General features: G+C 44.9%; 1 protein-coding gene across 1 annotated transcript; it reads left to right on the forward strand.

The window, feature by feature from the left end:
* The first annotated feature begins 483 nt into the window (after positions 1 to 483).
* LOC148049284 (tubulin beta-2 chain) lies at positions 484 to 8,549 on the forward strand. The gene is made up of 4 exons (XM_087707523.1): positions 484 to 666; positions 2,478 to 2,586; positions 5,107 to 5,217; positions 7,278 to 8,549. The coding sequence occupies exons 1-4, from the start codon at positions 610 to 612 to the stop codon at positions 8,336 to 8,338; spliced, it is 1,338 nt and encodes a 445-aa protein (XP_087563649.1). The 5' UTR covers positions 484 to 609; the 3' UTR covers positions 8,339 to 8,549.
* The last annotated feature ends 10,050 nt before the right edge of the window (positions 8,550 to 18,599 follow it).

An 18,599-nucleotide genomic window follows, 5' to 3' on the forward strand; every position in this document is an offset into this window, starting at 1 on the left:
GGAGAGAGAGGAGAGAGAGAGGAGAGGAGAGAGAAAGAGAGAGAGGAGAGGAGAGAGAGAGGAGAGAGGAGAGGAGAGAGAGAGAAAGAGAGAGAGAGGAGAGAGAGAGAGGAGAGAAAGAGAGAGAGAGAGGAGAGAGAGAGGAGAGAAAGAGAGAGAGAGAGGAGAGAGAGAGAGAGGAGAGGAGAGAGGAGAGAAAGAGAGAGAGAGGAGAGAGAGGAGAGAAAGAGAGAGAGAGGAGAGAGAGAGAGAGAGGAGAGAGAGAGAAGAGGAGAGGAGAGAGAAGAGAGACAGAGACGCACACGCGCACACACACACAGCGGCCTTTTTGCCGCGGTCGCCCCCCCCCCCCCCGCTCGCCTGTCCAGAGCCGCATTACCTCACCCTGGGAAAAGGGCGGAGCTTGGAGGGAAACGGGGCGGGGCTGGGGGCTGCGGAAGGGCGGCGCTCCGCGCTCTCCCCCCCCCCCCGGTATAAAAAGGCAGCTCGCGGCCCCAGCCCTTTCCCTGTCGCAGGTTGCCGGCGCGAGAGCAGGTGGAGGCGAGGCAGGAGGCTGAAGCAGCGGCCACTGAGGAGGGGGTGCGTGAGCCCAGAGGAAAAGCTGTCGCCATGCGTGAAATCGTGCACATCCAAGCCGGCCAGTGCGGGAACCAAATCGGAGCCAAGGTACCCCTGGGCGAAGAAGAGGGGGAAGGGGGCTCTTCTGCTGTCGGAGGCTTCGCGGCGGGGTGGGGGGCTCAAGTACCCACGGGTGTCACTGCATTCTGTGGGCAGGGCGGTCGTTTCCTTCCCCCTGCAGCGAATGGGGGGGGGGCTCGGAAGTCCAATACTGTGCTCTCCAAATCTAATTTCTTTCTGCATAGTTATAATTATATATAATTATAAAAAGATTATATATGTGTACGTGCATGCATGTATGCATGCACGCATGTATGCATGCAGGCATATATGCACGCACGCATATATGCATGCATGCATGCAGGCATGTATTTATGTATGTATGTAATATGTATGTAATGTATGTATGTATGCATGTATGTATGTATGATCTCGGGTGCACATTTTCCCCTTTGTTCTGCTTCAGTGGAAGGGAGGGGAAGATCGCTTGCCGGCGTTCATAATCAGGTTCATTGCTGCGGTACAAAGAAACCGACCCGGCGGGCGAGCTTGGAGGGGGGAAAAGGCGTGTCCCCCTTTCCCACCCCCCGTTGCTTTTTAATACGCGGTGGAGGGGAATAAAAGGCTCGGGCGACTCGGTGAGAAAGCAGGGATTCCTTTCCGAGCCACACCCTTAACTCCCCTTCCATTCAGACGTACCTTCTATTATACATTAGTGCGACTAGACTAGAGGACGAACTGCATACAATTTAATTGGAACAGGAATTGGAAACTCCGGAGCACCATTCTGGCATTTCCAGCCAAAGGCGCAAGATGTAGAATTATAGCCCCCCCCCCTGCAAATCCTAATAGGTTTAATTTTTTTCACCAGGCTGGTGAGACTATTGAAGGTGAAATCCAGCTAACAATTGGAGGCGGAGGGCATTAACTCTTCTTTGCTGCCATCTAGGCAGATCTGGTTGGTGGTACCCATTGTTGGTGCTTTTGGCACCCGCCACACAGAAGCAGACTTGGGAGCCTCCTGGGGAAATTGGGACCCAAAGGTTAGCTGGGCAGGAGGTTGGGAATAGGATCGATCCAGTGCTGTGCGGTTTTAAGCCTTCTGCAACCCCCCCCCCACCCATCTTAAGACAGTCAAAAAAATTGCTCCGTATATCTTAAAAATACCAAGGACCACTGGTTCTTTTTTTTTAGGGGACCTCAATCAGATGAAGTGAAATGTGTGCATTTATTTTATATCTCGGGGAAGGAAACTGGGGTTTTTTGGGGGGAGGGGGGGTTGCAGACAGGTGTGTGAACCGAAGAATCCTACATCTTCACTTATTCTAATGTAGAACACTAGGGTCTGCAGTATGGGCAAAATATATTCATTTTCTTTCTAGATGCAGCTGTTGTTAAAGCCTCTTCGATGTAAAATGTCCCGCTCTTTAGTATTTTCAGATATGTTCAATATTCTTTTGTAAAGAACATTGAACATAAAAAGGGGTGGGAAAAAAATCCTTAAGACTAGTTTTAACTAGTATCTGAAAATACTAAAGAGCAGGAAATCTTTCGTTTATGGTTGCCCAACTCTCCTCCTTGGCAAAAATATGGAAGAATGTGGGGTTTTTTTTTAGAATTAATGGCAAGTCAATGACAGATCGAACCTCTGTCTGCCTTCAGCTGTAACTGTGTCATTTCCTTGTACTTTAAAACCCCCTCTTCCTTTTGACACAGCTGCCTTGATCTCTGCTGGGGTGGCAACAGCAGGTCTGGCAGCAGAATTAGGCAGGGTGTGCCTTGCAACGGAGCACGTGCTGCTGCAGCCTCCTGGCATTTTTAACTGCAGTTGCTAACAGCTCTCAAAAATCCCATTCCAGTTCTGGGAGGTCATCAGCGATGAGCATGGCATTGACCCCACCGGCAGCTATCACGGAGACAGCGACCTTCAGCTGGAGAGGATCAATGTCTACTACAATGAAGCAACTGGTAATTGGGGGGGGGGGAGAGGGAGAGAGAGAGAGAATCTGTGATATGTTGTGCCTGGATTTTTCATTTGAGAGAGAGAGGGAGGGACAGGCAGAGAGACAGAGACAGAGAGGGAGGGAGGGAGAGAGAAACAGAGAGAGAGAGAGGGAGACAGACAGAGAGGGAGAGAGAAAATGAATCTGATATGTTGTGCCTGAATTTTTCATTAGAGAGACAGAGAGAGAGGGAGGGAGGGAGGGAGAGAGAGAAACAGAGAGAGAGAGGGAGACAGAGGGAGAGAGAGAGAGAGAGGATCTGTGATATGTTGTGCTTGAATTTTTAATTTGAGAGAGGGGGGGACAGGCAGAGAGACAGAGACAGGGAGGGAGGGGGGAGAGAGAAAGACAGAGGGAGAGAGAGAGAGAGAAACAGAGAGAGGGAGACAGAGGGAGACAGAGAGAAAATCTGTGATATGTTATGCCTGAATTTTTCACTAGAGAGAGAGACAGAGACAGAGAGGGAGGGAGGGAGGGAGAGAGAAACAGAGTGAGAGAAATAGACAGAGAGAGGGAGACAGAGGGAGGGAGAGAGAGACAGACAGAGAGAGAGAGACAGAGAGGGAGGGAGAGAGAAACAGAGAGAGAGAGAAACAGACAGAGAGAAAGGGAGACAGAGGGAGGGAGAGACAGACAGAGAGAGACAGGGAAGGAGAGAGGGACAGAGGGAGGGAGGGAGAGAGAGAAACAGACAGAGAAAGGGAGACAGAGAAAGGGAGGGAGAGAGAGAGACAGAGAGAGACAGGGAGGGAGAGAGAGAGAAAGGGAGACAGAGGGAGGGAGGGAGAGAGAGACAGAGACAGAGAGGGAGGGAGAGAGAGAGAAACAGAGAGAAACAGACAGAGAGAGAGAAGGAGACAGAGAGAGAATCTGTGATATGTTGTGCCTGAATTTTTCATTAGAGAGAGAAACAGACAGAGAGAAAGGGAGACAGAGGGAGGGAGGGAGAGAGAGAGAAAAAAATTTTTTCATTAGAGAGAGAGAGAGGGAGAGAGAGATAGAAACAGAGTGGGAGGGAGGGAGAGAGAAACAGAGAGAGAGAAAGGGAGACGGAGGGAGAGAGAGAGAATCTGTGATATGTTGTGCCTGAATTTTTCATTAGAAGAAAGAATTCAGCCACCGGGAGCAAAGTGTGACAAATCATTGATAAAACAGTCTGGTTAAATCCCTGAGCAAAGCATGAATGCCTACTTGAAATTCCATCCTTGTTTCCTGAGATGAGGCGTGTCTGGCTGTGGTCTGCATGCAGCCCTGGACACCTAATAATGTGTACCTAATAATAGTAAACCCTATTACAAGTAGTCCTCAAGTTAGGTACCACAATAGAGCCCAAAATTTATGTTCCTATGTGAAACATTTGTTAGGTGAGTTTGCCCCATTTTTATGACTTTTCACGATGGTTAAGCAAATCATTGCACTTGTTAAGTTAGTAACGTGGCGGCGAAGTGGATCAAGATTCTCCATTGACTTTGCTTTATCAGAGGATAGCATGATCCTGGGGATACTACAACTGCCATAAATGTAAACCAATTGCCAGGCATATGAATTTTGATCACATGACATGGGGATGGGCAATGGTCATAAGTGTGAAAAATGGGCATAAGCCATTTTTAAGTGCTGCTGTAAATTTGAACATCCATTAAATGAACTGTCGTTAAGTCAAGGACTACCTGTATGTGATTTATATACATTACTACGTTATGTATTTTATATGTGGTCCAAGACAATTCCTGAGAGTGATCCAGGCAAGCCAGAAGATTGGTCATCCACGCCTTTAAATATAAAACCTCCCCTTCTATCTGTCTGTGTCATAGCTGTGTTTCTTTACTGAACAGCAATGAGTTGCCAAAAGCATAGAAGCAGCTTGCTTTTTTTTTTGTAAAGATTTTTATTTTCAAAACAAACATACAACTCCTCCTTCTTTACATACTGTAGAAAGTGTATCAGCTGGTTACAAAAGGCTTTCGTGCATCTCTTCCCACCATCATCAAATATAATTCATATTAATTCAAATACCTTAACTCGGATATTTATTATATTACCATCATCATACCTCCACTTTTATTTGACTGTAGTTATTTAAACGTCCTTCATCCTAAAATATGCCAAGATTTAATACATAACCACATGCTGGCATTTCATTTACTTATTTATAAAATCCTCCATTAACATTAAATCCTCATATCCTGTTCTAGCTAAACATCCATAATATTTAATACCAAAATTTTCTAATCCTCCATGTATATAATTTATTATCATTATCCTTTCTTTATTTAACTATATCCTACATCCTAACGTTTTCCCCCCTATTAGTTAAAACTTAGCTCTGTCTAAAATTTCTGTTCCTAAGCGAAGTATTTGTTAAGTGAATTTTGCCCCCTTTTACAATCTTTCTAGCCACATAAGTTGAATCACTGCACAGTGAAGCTGCTTTCTTTTTAATTGGTTGGATCAGTAATACTGGCTATTTTTGTCTTTTCCACAGGTAACAAGTATGTTCCCCGAGCAATCCTTGTTGACTTGGAGCCTGGTACAATGGATTCGGTCAGATCTGGGCCTTTTGGCCAGATCTTCAGGCCTGATAATTTTGTCTTTGGTGTGTAGCTGATCTATGTGGCTTCTCTTTAAATCTTTTCTTTCACATGGGGATTATATAAAGGTATACTGTTATCAAATAGATAATCAAGAATGTAAGGGAAGTATGACTTATTGGGGGGGGAAATAATCGTAATTGAACATATACTGTACAATGAAAGCAAGGTATTTAGTTACACTAGATGAAAAATCTGTGATGGTAAATGTTATTCGAGAATACGGATGTTAAAACACCTTCCATACATTTTTAAATAATGACTTCCGACACTCCTCAGCAGTATGGGCAGTGCTGAGGGAAGCCAGTTGCTATAAGTTTCAAAACCTAGGCTTGTTTTAAGTCATCTGAATTCAACATATATAAAGAGTCTACGTGAAGGAAAGACTACTGATTCTTTCAAATCGACTTCCCCTGCATGGGACAAAAACATTTTCCCTCTTTATTGAAAGTAGACCAAAAACAAAGAAGTTGTAGATGAATAAAAAAAGATGATTAAAGATGGAACTAGTTTCAGAAATCCTATTTAATTACTTTGGAGCAATTTTCTCTGCTCTGACGCTCTACTTAAAATGTCATACCCTTTCCTAAACTAAGATGGCAAGGCCATTTGGCCTTCTGTAATAGCATTTCAATCAGAAAGCAAGTGATGTGTTGAAATAAGACCTTTCTTCTAAATCAAGATACTGTACTTTACTGTAAGAAGAATTGAATTCTATGCAATCACCTGAATTTATATAGAGCGCTCATTAATTCTAATGTAAAAAAGAGGCCTAATAAATTACATTTGCATTGTATGTTTAGAGTAAATACATATTTACTTAAGGGAAATTTGTGGCTTAAAAAGACTAAATAAGTCTTGTGGCCTTGGATGAATTCGTTCCCTAGAATAGGTTGGAGCTCGGAAACCAGTCGCAGTATCTACCCTATTTATAATGAATGGTGCCTGGGTTGAGATACAGTCTATTGAATAAATTACAGGGGCGGGATATATCTGATAACTTTAGGCTGAGAATAAAAGCTTCATTTTGGCTTTAGTATTACGTGTCAAACTGTGGTTATATTTAAAATACAGCCTTGGAGTGCTCAGATATATATATATATAAAGAAAACGATTTGGTATGTGCAAGGACACTCCCATCGTATCTGTGGGGTGGGTCCTTAAAACAGCTGCATCTTCCCTGATCATAAACCTAGACAAGCAGCAACAATTGAGACCAGCAGGTTGGTAGATAAGCGAAGTGGTTGCTGAGTGAAAAACCACGATTTAGTGATTGAACTTCAGCTGCGAAGGTTGTATATGCCAGGATTGGTCGCAAACTTTTTCATCGTTGTCATAACTGAACAGTCGCTGTCTGAGGCAGCCACTAAATGAGGACAACCTGTAAAATATTAGTCTTTAATGGGTCTCCTGTGTGTGTAATAGGTGGCGTAGTCATTTAAAGAGCCGTTTTTAGAATTTGACCAAAATACAACAGGAGCATATAAATAGTTTGGTTTGGTTTATTAAATTCTCCCAAGGACTTTATTTTCTCTTTTTTTTTCTTAATTTTAGTGTAAAATATAAACTGAACAGATTAATGAATTGTAGAGATACACCAAAGTGAGGAGTAGAGGGAAAGAAGAGGGAGAAGTAAAGAGGGAGTGAGAGGGGAATGTAAGGAGGGTGAGATGGAGGGAAGGGGAGATGTCTGAGGGGGAAGGGAAGTAGAAGAGGGGAATGTTGGAGGGGAGAAATGAAAGTTGGAGGGGGAGAAGAAAGGGTGTATGGGGGATTGAAGTGTTATGATGGTTTTTTATGGTGAATTTTCTTTTTTGTTATGCACAGTATATAAGTGATTGTATAAAATGAAAATGAAAATGAAATAAAACAGTTTAAACCTAGATTCTCCCAAGGACTCAGGGCGGCGTACAACATTAAAGGAAACACATAATACAAAAGTTAAAAAAAATAAATAGATAAATATAAATAAATATAAATAGTTTCGACATATGCGTGGTGCAAGGTGATATTTGTGAAATAATTATTAATCTATTTTCTTCTGGGTATTTTTTTTCCCTTTTAGGCCAGAGTGGTGCTGGGAACAACTGGGCCAAGGGCCACTACACAGAGGGAGCTGAGCTAGTGGATTCGGTGCTGGATGTAGTAAGGAAGGAGTCTGAAAGCTGCGATTGCTTGCAGGGCTTCCAACTCACCCACTCGTTGGGTGGGGGCACTGGTTCTGGCATGGGAACGCTCCTCATCAGCAAGATTAGGGAGGAGTATCCTGATAGGATCATGAACACCTTCAGCGTAATGCCATCTCCAAAAGTCTCAGACACGGTGGTTGAGCCATACAACGCCACCCTCTCTGTCCACCAGCTGGTTGAGAACACGGATGAAACCTACTGTATTGACAATGAAGCTCTGTACGACATCTGCTTCCGCACCTTGAAACTCACAACCCCGACCTACGGCGATCTCAACCACTTGGTATCTGCCACCATGAGCGGAGTGACCACCTGCCTCCGGTTTCCCGGCCAACTGAACGCAGATCTTCGCAAGCTGGCGGTCAACATGGTGCCTTTCCCTCGCCTGCACTTCTTCATGCCGGGATTCGCGCCCTTGACGAGTCGCGGCAGCCAACAATATCGTGCCCTGACAGTCCCGGAGCTGACTCAGCAGATGTTTGATTCCAAAAACATGATGGCGGCCTGCGACCCCCGCCACGGCCGATACCTGACGGTGGCAGCCATCTTCCGGGGCAGAATGTCCATGAAGGAGGTGGACGAGCAGATGCTGAACGTCCAGAACAAGAACAGCAGCTACTTCGTAGAATGGATCCCCAACAACGTGAAGACGGCCGTGTGTGACATCCCTCCCCGGGGCCTGAAGATGTCCGCCACCTTCATCGGCAACAGCACCGCAATCCAGGAGCTCTTCAAGAGGATCTCCGAGCAGTTCACAGCCATGTTCCGACGGAAGGCTTTCTTGCACTGGTACACCGGCGAAGGCATGGACGAGATGGAGTTCACGGAAGCCGAGAGCAACATGAATGATCTGGTCTCTGAGTACCAGCAATACCAAGATGCTACTGCAGATGAGCAAGGGGAGTTTGAGGAGGAAGGAGAGGAAGATGAAGCTTAGGAGGTTTGAGTAGGGTTAGTCCATAGGCAAGTGTCCAAGGTGAGGGCTGTACCAGTGCATGCTTTTCCAGTGGTTCTTGGTGCTTTTCACTGTTGCCTCTGTCAGCAGTTTTTGTAACTTCACTCTTTATGTAGCTGCAAAAGATTTCTGGGGAGAAAAGTCTTCTGTTTCAATGTCTAATCTCAAACATAAAAAGTATTTGTGTTTCTCATTGGTGTCTGGATTCTTTTCTTACAAAATAGCAATAGCAATAAGACTGGATTACTGTAACGCGCTCTACATGGGGCTGCCCTTGAAGAGTGTTCGAAGACTTCAGTTAGTGCAGAATGCAGCCGCGTGAGCGATTGTGGGTGCACCTAGGTACACCCACGTCACGCCTATCCTCCGCGAGCTGCACTGGCTGCCTATTGGTCTCCGGACACGCTTCAAGGTGCTAGTCGTTACTTTTAAAGCCCTACATGGTATCGGACCTGGGTACTTGAGAGACCGCCTCCAGCCAGTCACCTCCCAACGACCTATTAGATCCCACAGACTAGGCTCCTCCGAATTCCATCTGCCAGCCAATGTCGGCTGGCAACTCCTCGGGGGAGGGCCTTCTCTGTGGCTGCTCCGGCCCTCTGGAACGATCTCCCCGTGGAGATCCGGACCCTTACTACCCTCCTGGCCTTCCGCAAAGCAGTTAAGACCTGGCTGTTCCGGCAGGCCTGGGGCTGTTGAATCATCCAGCCCCATTCGAGGTATGGCTGTTGCGGAATTTTAAACTGTTGTTTTATTGTTATATTTTGTATCCCCTCCCTTTTTATTGTGAGCCGCCCTGAGTCTCTCGGGAGTATACAAAATACAAATAACAATAGCAGTTAGATTTATATACCGCTTCATAGGGCTTTCAGCCCTCTCTAAGCGGTTTACAGAGTCAGCATATCGCCCCCAACAATCTGGGTCCTCATTTCACCCACCTCGGAAGGATGGAAGGCTGAGTCAACCTTGAGCCGGTGAGATTAGAACCGCTGAACTGCAGATAACAGTCAGCTGAAGCGGCCTGCAGTAATGTCATAAGGCTAATTGATTTAGCCTAATCGAAGGAATATGGCAAGCTGATACTAATTTCCTTTGTCCTTTACAGTCTGGACTGTCAGTAAAAAAATATGAATATTGTTTCTTCGTGATAATGCACTTTATATTTCTCCCTGTAAATTACAATAGCTCTTAAGGAATTTTGACCAAGTAATTATTCATTCTTTCCGTATAATGCATACTCACCACTGGGCTGTAGTCCTTTAGTACAATTTTAGGGAAATAAATTTATGGGCTTTGGTTATAGATGTTTGAAAAGTTGTACCTTGCCCATCTGCTTTTTGATGCTTTCCCCGCTGCCTGAAAATTCCAGCCCCTCTCCCTTTTTTCAACATTTTGGGGTCTTGGTGAGAGTTAAGGAAAATGATTGATTGATTGATTGATTGAAGTTTATTTATATGCCGCCCTTTTCCCTGGGGGGACTCAGGGCGGCTTACAACTCGAAAAAGCGGGGGGGGGGGAAACAGACATTAACACGTAAGACAATACATCAATTAAAAGCACAACATTCATACCATTCGGGAGGGTTACAGTCTTTAGCCCCAGGCCTGACGGGATAGCCAGATTTTGAGGGCTGTGCGGAAGGTCTGGAGGGTGGTGAGGGTACGAATCTCCACGGGGAGATCATTCTATAGGGTCGGAGCTACCACCGAGAAGGCTCTCCTCCGCGTGGTTGCCAGTCGACATTGACCGGCAGATGGGACTTGGAGGAGGCCTAATCTATGGGATCTAATCGGTCGAATGGAGGTAATTGAATGAATGCCTTAAACTGCAAAAATATAATTGGAGAGGTGTTCATGGCCTGCTATGTAAATCCTAGAATGGCCCACAAGGCAACAAAAGTTGGCTATCCCTTTAAAGCAAAAGAAAACCAAGACACAAGTAGTATAATTTTTAAAATGAAGAGATTTGTGATTTGAGTTGAAAACTGCATCTAACAAATTCCCTTGCTGTTTTCCCTTCAAAGTGAAATCTGGTGTTAAGAATAATTATTATTTTTAACTTGTCCCAGTGCACGGCAGTAGAATTACAGCAAAACCATTCATACATAAAATGACTTGAAGCAATCTACTCCTTCCGTGTTCATTTCATGAGTATTCAAACTCCATATTTAAAACCACAAAGTTAACTCTTCTTTCAATGTGAAGAGCCAAGACCTTAGCCCTGAAGCCAACTGGTGTTGAGAAAAGGGTGGATATTGGTTCAAATCCAGAAACAAGACCGAGCTTGCGTCTCAACGTCACAGGAAGAAGGAATAATTAAGGTATGGTTTGGACCTTCCATGAAATCGCTGTAAATACTTTGAAATCGTGGTGTCAAAGATGATGTTACTCACGCCCTTGTCACCTCAAGGCTGGATTATTGCAATGCGCTGTAGGAAATTCTGTTGCTTTATACCAGCAAAAATATTCCAGAATTGGAAGACTGCAGAAAAGAACCAAAATATTATTAGTTAAGGAGATGGGGTCCTTGCTTGTTTTCTTAATTTCTTGCAGACGTTTCATTACCCTAACTAGGTAACATTATCAGTGCTGCTGTTAGTTAAGGAGAGTTCTTTTTTTCTGTTTGTTAGCTAGAAAAGAGATGGAGTAAGTCTTCCTTTTCTCATAATACTAGGATTCACACTTCCCTAATTAAGTTAAAAGAGAAGTACTGAACATGATCAGAAGATTCCCGGCAACGGGTAAGTGCAGTGAGCTGGAGATACAGTAAATCCAATAAATATATACCAGGCATCCATAGCAGACCATGACAGGGCAAATGATGTGTATTGTCACCCTAACATCACAATGTGATTTATGAATGAGCAAAAGGCTGGAGTGTGTAATGCAGTGGTGGGTTTCAAAAATTATTCGAACCTACTCTGTGGGTGTGGCCTCCTTTGTGGGAGTGGCTTGCCACCCATGTGACCGGATGGGAGTGGCTTGCCACCCGTGTGACCGGATATGAAGATGCCGACGACACTTGTCAGAACCATCTTAAATTCCCTCACACACAGCACTGGCATGCATAAGAATAGGATGTAAACTTGTTTTTTTAAAGGCATCTTTGGTTTGCGTTAAAACAACTTCAACACACGCAATGTTCTGATTGCGCCACTAATGCAGTAGTCATCCTTACCTTTCACAGAGGCACTGAGTTTTATAAATAGGAGCATGATAGTGTAGAATAATCATATCCAAGGACCAGTGGTGGGTTTCAAAAATTTTTGGAGCCTCTTCTGTAGGTGTGGCCTGCTTTCCGGGTCCACTGGTGGAACCTCTTCTAACCGGTTCGGTAGATTTGACGAACCGGTTCTACTGAACCGGTGCGAACCGGTAGAAACCCACCTCTGGTGTAATGTGATGGATACTATGATGTACATTTCATTAGTTTTCATCATCTCGGTCCGTACCAGATGCCTGCAGCCGGATGCTTTCCCGATCACGTTTTTGTCCCCAGAGATTGATAAAAAATAAATGGAGAAGGACTCTGCCTTAACAGCAGTTTGATTCCTGGAAAGGGTTGGATAATACGCTAGGTCAAACCATTACATGGCTCAATGTGTCAGGCTAATAAAGTCAATCACTGCTAATGATGTAGCAGTTGGATTCTGCATTTCTGGTCTTTATTTGCATGACACGTTGACATGGAGCTCAACGGGTATGAGGACTTAAAATTTATATAACTCCACACACCATAATGTTAGTGTTATCTATGTTTCTCTAATCAAAGCTATTTCTCTAATCAAGGCAACACATCACCAGTGATTATGGACTTATGAAAAACATAATTTATTTACAGGTAGTCCTCAATTATGTCCTCAACAATGGAGCCCAGAATTTATGTTGCTGAGAACTTTGTTAAGTGAGTTTTGCCCCGTTTTACAACTTTTCCTGCTACAATTATTAAGTGAATCACTGCAATTGTGAAACTAAGTAACCCGGTTTGTTAAAGTGAATCTGGCTTCCCCCATTTTCTTTGCTTGTCTGAACGGTCGCAAAAGGAGATCACCTGGCCCTGGCACGCTCGTTAACAAACACAGGCAGGCAACTTAAAAGGAAGGCTTTCTTTATCAGTTCTCAGTTCAAACCGGCTTCGAGCCCAAAAAGAACATAAATGCAAGTCGCCGACAAGAATGCAAAACAAAAACTCTTACAAGCACTTCACTTCATCCACAGTCTCCACGGAGAAACATCAAAGCACTTATCCAAGTGTAACAAGCATAAATCACGATTAATACTCAAGCAATGCTGTACCAAACAAGGAACACACGAAGGAACGTATGAAGGAACGACGTTGACTCCTGCAACTAGGGCGTGGCAGTATCCGTCCTTTTATCTCCAAAACCCCACTAACGAGCCCCAGCTGCATCGTTAATCATTGCATTCCGAAAAGATTCACAGCAGACATCTGCTGAGTCACAACAGGTCCCCATACCATATTAGAAACCTTTTTTAAAGGGTTCCACCACAAAATCGGCTCGACAAAATCGCGCTCGACAAAAGCGCACATTTGACGTCATCACAGCGCGACGAAAACATCGCGCTGTGATCGAAAAATGTAAAAATAAAGCTAAAACCTTCCCCTAACCCCCCCAAACCTAACCCTAAACCTAACCCTAAACCTAACCCTAAATCTAACCCTAAACCTAACCATTAACGTAACGAAAAACCTAACGTTAACCCTTAACCTAACGCTAAACCTAACGCTAACGCTCTAAACCTGACCCTAACCCTAACCCTTAACCTAACCCTAACCCTTAACCTAACCCTTACCTTTATGTGAATCGGCTTGCTTTAATTTTAATTTTATTTCAATTTTTAATTTTTTTCGTCGCGCTGTGATGACGTCACATGCGCGCTTTCGTCGAGCGCGATTTTGTCCTCCGCGCTTTTGACGGGTCACGTTTTTAAAGTGCCCACCATTAAACCATCTTTCCAAGCAGCCTCCGTGCCTCCGATGTCTTTTTCCCCACTTGGAACTGAATCCAGAGGGCAATTTCTTCAACACCACCTTTATTATTTTCGCAAATACCTCAAGCATATGCAACACGCCTTCCTCCTCCTATTTACCCCACAACAACAAACTTGCGGTGTGCATTGGGCTGGGAGAGAGAGTGATCATCCCAAAGGCATCCTGCTGGTGTTCATGACTAAGGCAGGACTAGAACTCAAGGTCTCCCACTTTCTAGCCTTGTGCCTTAACCACTAGGCCAGGGGTGTCAAACTCGCAGCGTCCTGTTGTGATCCCGTGAAGTATCGGGACTTTTCCTCCCTTTGCTAAAGTGGAGATGGGCATGGCCAGCAAGTTTGACAGCCCTGCACTAGAAAAAGCTGACTCTATAAGACCAAATATGAATATTGTATTGTCATAAGAAGTTATCTGTTCTGGCCCCCCTCCGTCCGGTAATGAACGCAGACAGAGGCTTAGCTGTTTGCCACTCTTTATTCACAGCAATTATAATCCTGTTGACTGAAAACCTAGACACGACTCACTGGCAAGACGCTGGCAGCAACCCAGACTCCAACAGACATGGGAACGCAAGGCAGACCAGACAAGGAGTTCTCCAGATTACTACGAACGGTTGTGTCCTGCAAAAGCACTCCTCCCAAAGTCTCTTCTTATATACTGTCTTGGGAGGGGCCAAGCCACAACCACCTGGGCTTGATTATCTTTTATGAGTCTGTCTCTGTAATTGCTGCCTCTGTTTCTCCGCCCTTCGTTGCCTGGCGTCAGGGACAAACTCCCTTTGATCTTCCCCACTGCTCCATGCCTCAGGCGCCTCCTAGGGGCCAACCAGCCTCTCTGGTCCCTGCTCTGAGTCTGAACCCTGCCCAGGGTCCTCCACATCTTCCGTAGCAGACTCATAGGGGTCCTCGCTATCGGAGTCCATCGGCAGCTCCAACGGCTCCTGCTGAGCCACAACAGTTATCTAAGAAAGCAATCTTACTTCTACAGTAAGGATGCTTCAAATGCAGACAAGGCTGCATTTGGGTTGCAAATCACACAGCAAAGCCATTAATAAAGATGTCAGGAGCCTTGCAATAATTGCTGTGGTCTTTATTGCTAGGCCCTGCCCTCTTTATTTATGGAAAGGCTCCAGAAGGCAATGCTGAATATCACATGCTAAATAGCTCTGGGGTACAGCTGGCTAAACTGCCATATACAAAATCAAGATGGAATCTCCCTCTCTCATTGTTGGAAAAACTCTGTAAAAGCAATTAAAAACCCTGTAAGTGGCTCACATATGCAAATGTGCTGCTCTTAATTTATTCCAAGAAGAAGCTGCTGAACTGGATTGGGTTCTCTCTCTCTCTCTCTCCCTCCCTCCCTCCCTCTCTCTCTCTCATACGCAGATCCTCATTTTCTGCAAAATAACATCGTGCACTTTCAATAAAATCACCGCCTTAAAACTGAACTTATTTTGGACACCAAATCAAGTTAACAATTCAACAACAAGCTACCCTAGAAGTGTTTGGTGTTTTATCTTTAACGAGTTGTTTGGATTTAATGATTTGTTAGACTTTTTGTTTGCTGAAATTGCCAGGAGATGAAATGCTCCTGGGGAGGGATCATCCCACAGTCCCTTCTCCCCAAGGGGCACTACTTCGAAGGTCTGTGTTTATATTTTTGCATTCTCTTCTCATGGGTATTGCGTATGCAATTCCCCCGCCTCCTTTTCGGACCAAAGGATAAGAGTATCTTGGTTCTTTGCACTAATAGAGACATGCTACCTCATTTCTCACTACAATCAATATCATTTAGGCACATAGGTTTTTTTCTCCCCTGCCCCAAATTGCTTTCTGATCGGGTAGTTTTTTTCTCAGTTTTAGTTCAGAGAGAACATGCATTTTTAAAAAAATGATGTATAGAGATGACTTTGTCAATTGAAACAATCTCTTTTGCAATCAGTGTATAGCAGAGGTGGTATTCAGCAGGTTCTGACCAGTTCTGGAGAACCGGCAGCGGAAATTTTGAGTAGTTTGGAGAACCGGTAAATACCGCCTCTGACTGGCTCTGCCCCCATCTATTCTCTGCCTCCCGAGTCCCAGCTGATCAGGAGGAAATGGGGATTTTGCAGTATCCTTCCCCAGCCACGCCCACCAAGCCACACCACGCCCACCAAGCCACGCCCACCAAGCCACACCACGCCCACCAAGCCACGCCCACCAAGCCACACCACGCCCACCAAGCAATGCCCACAGAACCGGTAGTAAAAAAAAATGAACCCCACCACTGGTGTACATGCAGGGGTAGGTTTCAAAATTTATAGAACCTATTCTGTTTTGTGGGAGTGCCTCAGTGGTCATGTGACTGGGTGGGTGTGGCTTGATGGGCATGTGACTGGGTGGGCGTGGCCAACTTGGAAAATGTGGTGAAACTCACTTAACGATGCTCTTGCTTAGCAACCAAAATTTCGGGCTCAATTGTGGCCATAAGTTCTCTTTCTTTTTCTTTCTCTCTCTCTCTCTCACTCTCACTCTTTCTTTCCTTCCTTCCTTTTGTCTCTCTCCACCTCTTTCTTTCTTCTCTCTCTCCCACTTCCTTTTTCTTTCTTTTTTCTTTCTCATTCTATCTTTGTCTCTCTTTTTTCTCTCACTCTACTTCCATTCTTTCCTTCCTTCCTTCCTTCCTTCCTTCCTTCCTTCCTTCCTTCCTTCCTTCCTTCCTTCCTTCCCTCCCTCCCTCCCTCCCTCCCTCCCTCCCTCCCTTCCTTCCTTCCTTCCTTCCTTCTTGCCTTCCTTTCTTGTGTGTATCTCTTCCTTTCCTGTGTGCAGGGCCGGATTTTCCTATAGGCTAACTAGGCTTCAGCCTAGGGCCTCAAGATCAAGAGGGGCCTACATTCAAATTGTTAGCAATTTGGTTACCGTGTTTACTATAGTAATGACTATCCTTGCATATCTTTCTATATACTAATGATTATTACCCTTGTATAATTATAATCATACCCAGTCACACCGAGGATAATCTCTGATGAAGTGAATTTTAATCTATAAAATTAGAGTATGTCACTATTAGTGTTGAAGTATATGCAACCTCCCTTCTTGTCAACTGGAATATGATAGAAGAGGCCAGTGACATGCCAGAACATATAAGATGATTCAGACCAAATTTGACCAGTGCCCAAAACTGAAAAGTCAATCATTCTAAACCTCTGTCAAGGGGCAGATAGAGGGTTCCTAGCATCGCCAGTTCCTAACCCTGCATGCTAATAAAAACATCTGATTCTGATTCTTTTCAATCCATGTCCTCTAGGGAGGGATGAGACTGACCTATACATTGACTATCGCATGACTGCAGTGGTGGGATTCAGCCAGTTCGCACCTATCCGGGAGAACCGGTTGTTAACCTTCTCAGCAGTTCGGAGAACCGGTTGTTGGAAGAAATCTCTCCCCCCCCCCACTTTACAGGGCTAATCCTGTAAGGAAGGCAGGAAGGAAACATTCTGGTGTTTATAGCCTCATCTTTATTGACCTGCTTACAGAAACTGCCTCTCCGGTTAATCCTGATTACATTTTCACAGCTAAGGCGAAGCGCCCATCAACCTGAGTGACGTTGAGTTTGCCACACCCACCCAGTCACATGGCCACCGAGCCCCGCCTACCCAGCTGGTCATTAGGGTAGAGAACTGGTTGTTAAATTATTTGAATCCCACCACCGCATGACTGTATCAAACACAAGACCAGCTTCACACATCCCAACAACCCCCACCCATACCTACGAAAACTAGGTATGCACACACGCCCCCAACTTCTTCCAGGCCCACCACTACAGACCTTAAACGCAAACTACTAAACACAATAAGCCTCGCCAACGAAATGCCTGAATTCCTACTACGACTAAACAAGGCCCTTTTCGTTCTAATCTTTGTCTGTGAGACACGGTTGAATGGTATCCTTTCCATACTCCATTACCACAGTAAGTGACTATCATGTTTTCCCGTCTGACCAGTGGTGAGATCCAGCCAGTTCGCACCTATCCGGGAGAACCGGTTGGTAACTTTCTAAGCAGTTAGGAGAACCGGTTGTTGGAAGAAATCTCATTTTGGTTTTTTTACCCCACTTTACAGGGCTAATCCTGTAAGGAAGGCAGGAAGGAAACATTCTGGTGTTGTTTCTAGCCTAATCTTTATTGCCCTGCTTACAGAAACTGCCTCTCCGGTTAACCCTTAGTACATTGTAACAGCTAAGGCGAAGCACCCATTGATGTGACGTTGAGTTGGCCATGCCAACCCACTCTCTTGACCACTGAGCCATGCCTACCCAGCTGGTCATTAGGGCAGAGAACCGGTTGTTAAATTATTTGAATCCCACCACTGCGTCTGACCATGGAAACCGTAGAGGGGGTGTTGGTGTTGCCATTTTCTATATAAAAAAAAGTCCCTAGATCTCAAAACAACTGTGCAAGTTACCCTGGAGCTTGCTCTTCCTGAAATGAAAGCCAAGAATGCGGCCAGACAAAGGCAGGGCAATGGCACAGTTGCCTCATTTTTAATTATTGAGCCTTTTAAAGTTTAAAAACACCAGCATCGCATGCATATGAAATGGCTGCTTTCTTAATGGACTGCAATCATCCAAATATATCAATGGGACTTGTGAATCCCTGGGACATCTTACACGGGTCATTCTCTGCCAGTGATCCAGTGGTGGGCTTCAATTTTTTTTAAGAACCTCTTCTGTAGGTGTGGCCTGCTTGGTGGGAGTGGCTTGCTGGCTATGTGACCAGGTGGGAGTGGCTTGCCGACCATGTGACCAGGTGGGAGTGGCTTGCCAGCCATGTGACTGGGTGGGCGTGGCCAACTTGTAAAATGTGGTGAAACTCACTTAACGACGCTCTTGCTTAGCAACCAAAATGTTGGCTCAGAAACTCTGGCATTTGAAGCACGCAAGTCTTAAAGCCGTCAAGTTACAAGACCCTTGCACCCCTAACCCTTTAGAAAAAAAACCCCAGGGGTGTTCAAAGTTGACAGCTTTAAGACTTGTGGACTTCACCTTCCAGAATTCCTCCTCCAGTCATGTTGGCTCAGGAACTCTGGCACTGAAGTGTGGAAGTCTTAAAGCTGTCAAGTTAAAAGACCCTTGCACCCCTAACCCTTTAGAAAAAAATCCCCAGGGGTGTTCAAACTTGATAGCTTTAAGATTTGTGGACTTCAACTCCCAGAATTCCTCCTCTCGCTCTTCATCTTGATGATGTGCGGACGGGC

This window comes from Thamnophis sirtalis, unplaced genomic scaffold (assembly GCF_051295495.1).
Source record: "Thamnophis sirtalis isolate CommonGarterSnake01/CBP01778 unplaced genomic scaffold, rThaSir2_p1.2 scaffold_2, whole genome shotgun sequence".
Classification (NCBI taxonomy): domain Eukaryota; kingdom Metazoa; phylum Chordata; class Lepidosauria; order Squamata; family Natricidae; genus Thamnophis; species Thamnophis sirtalis.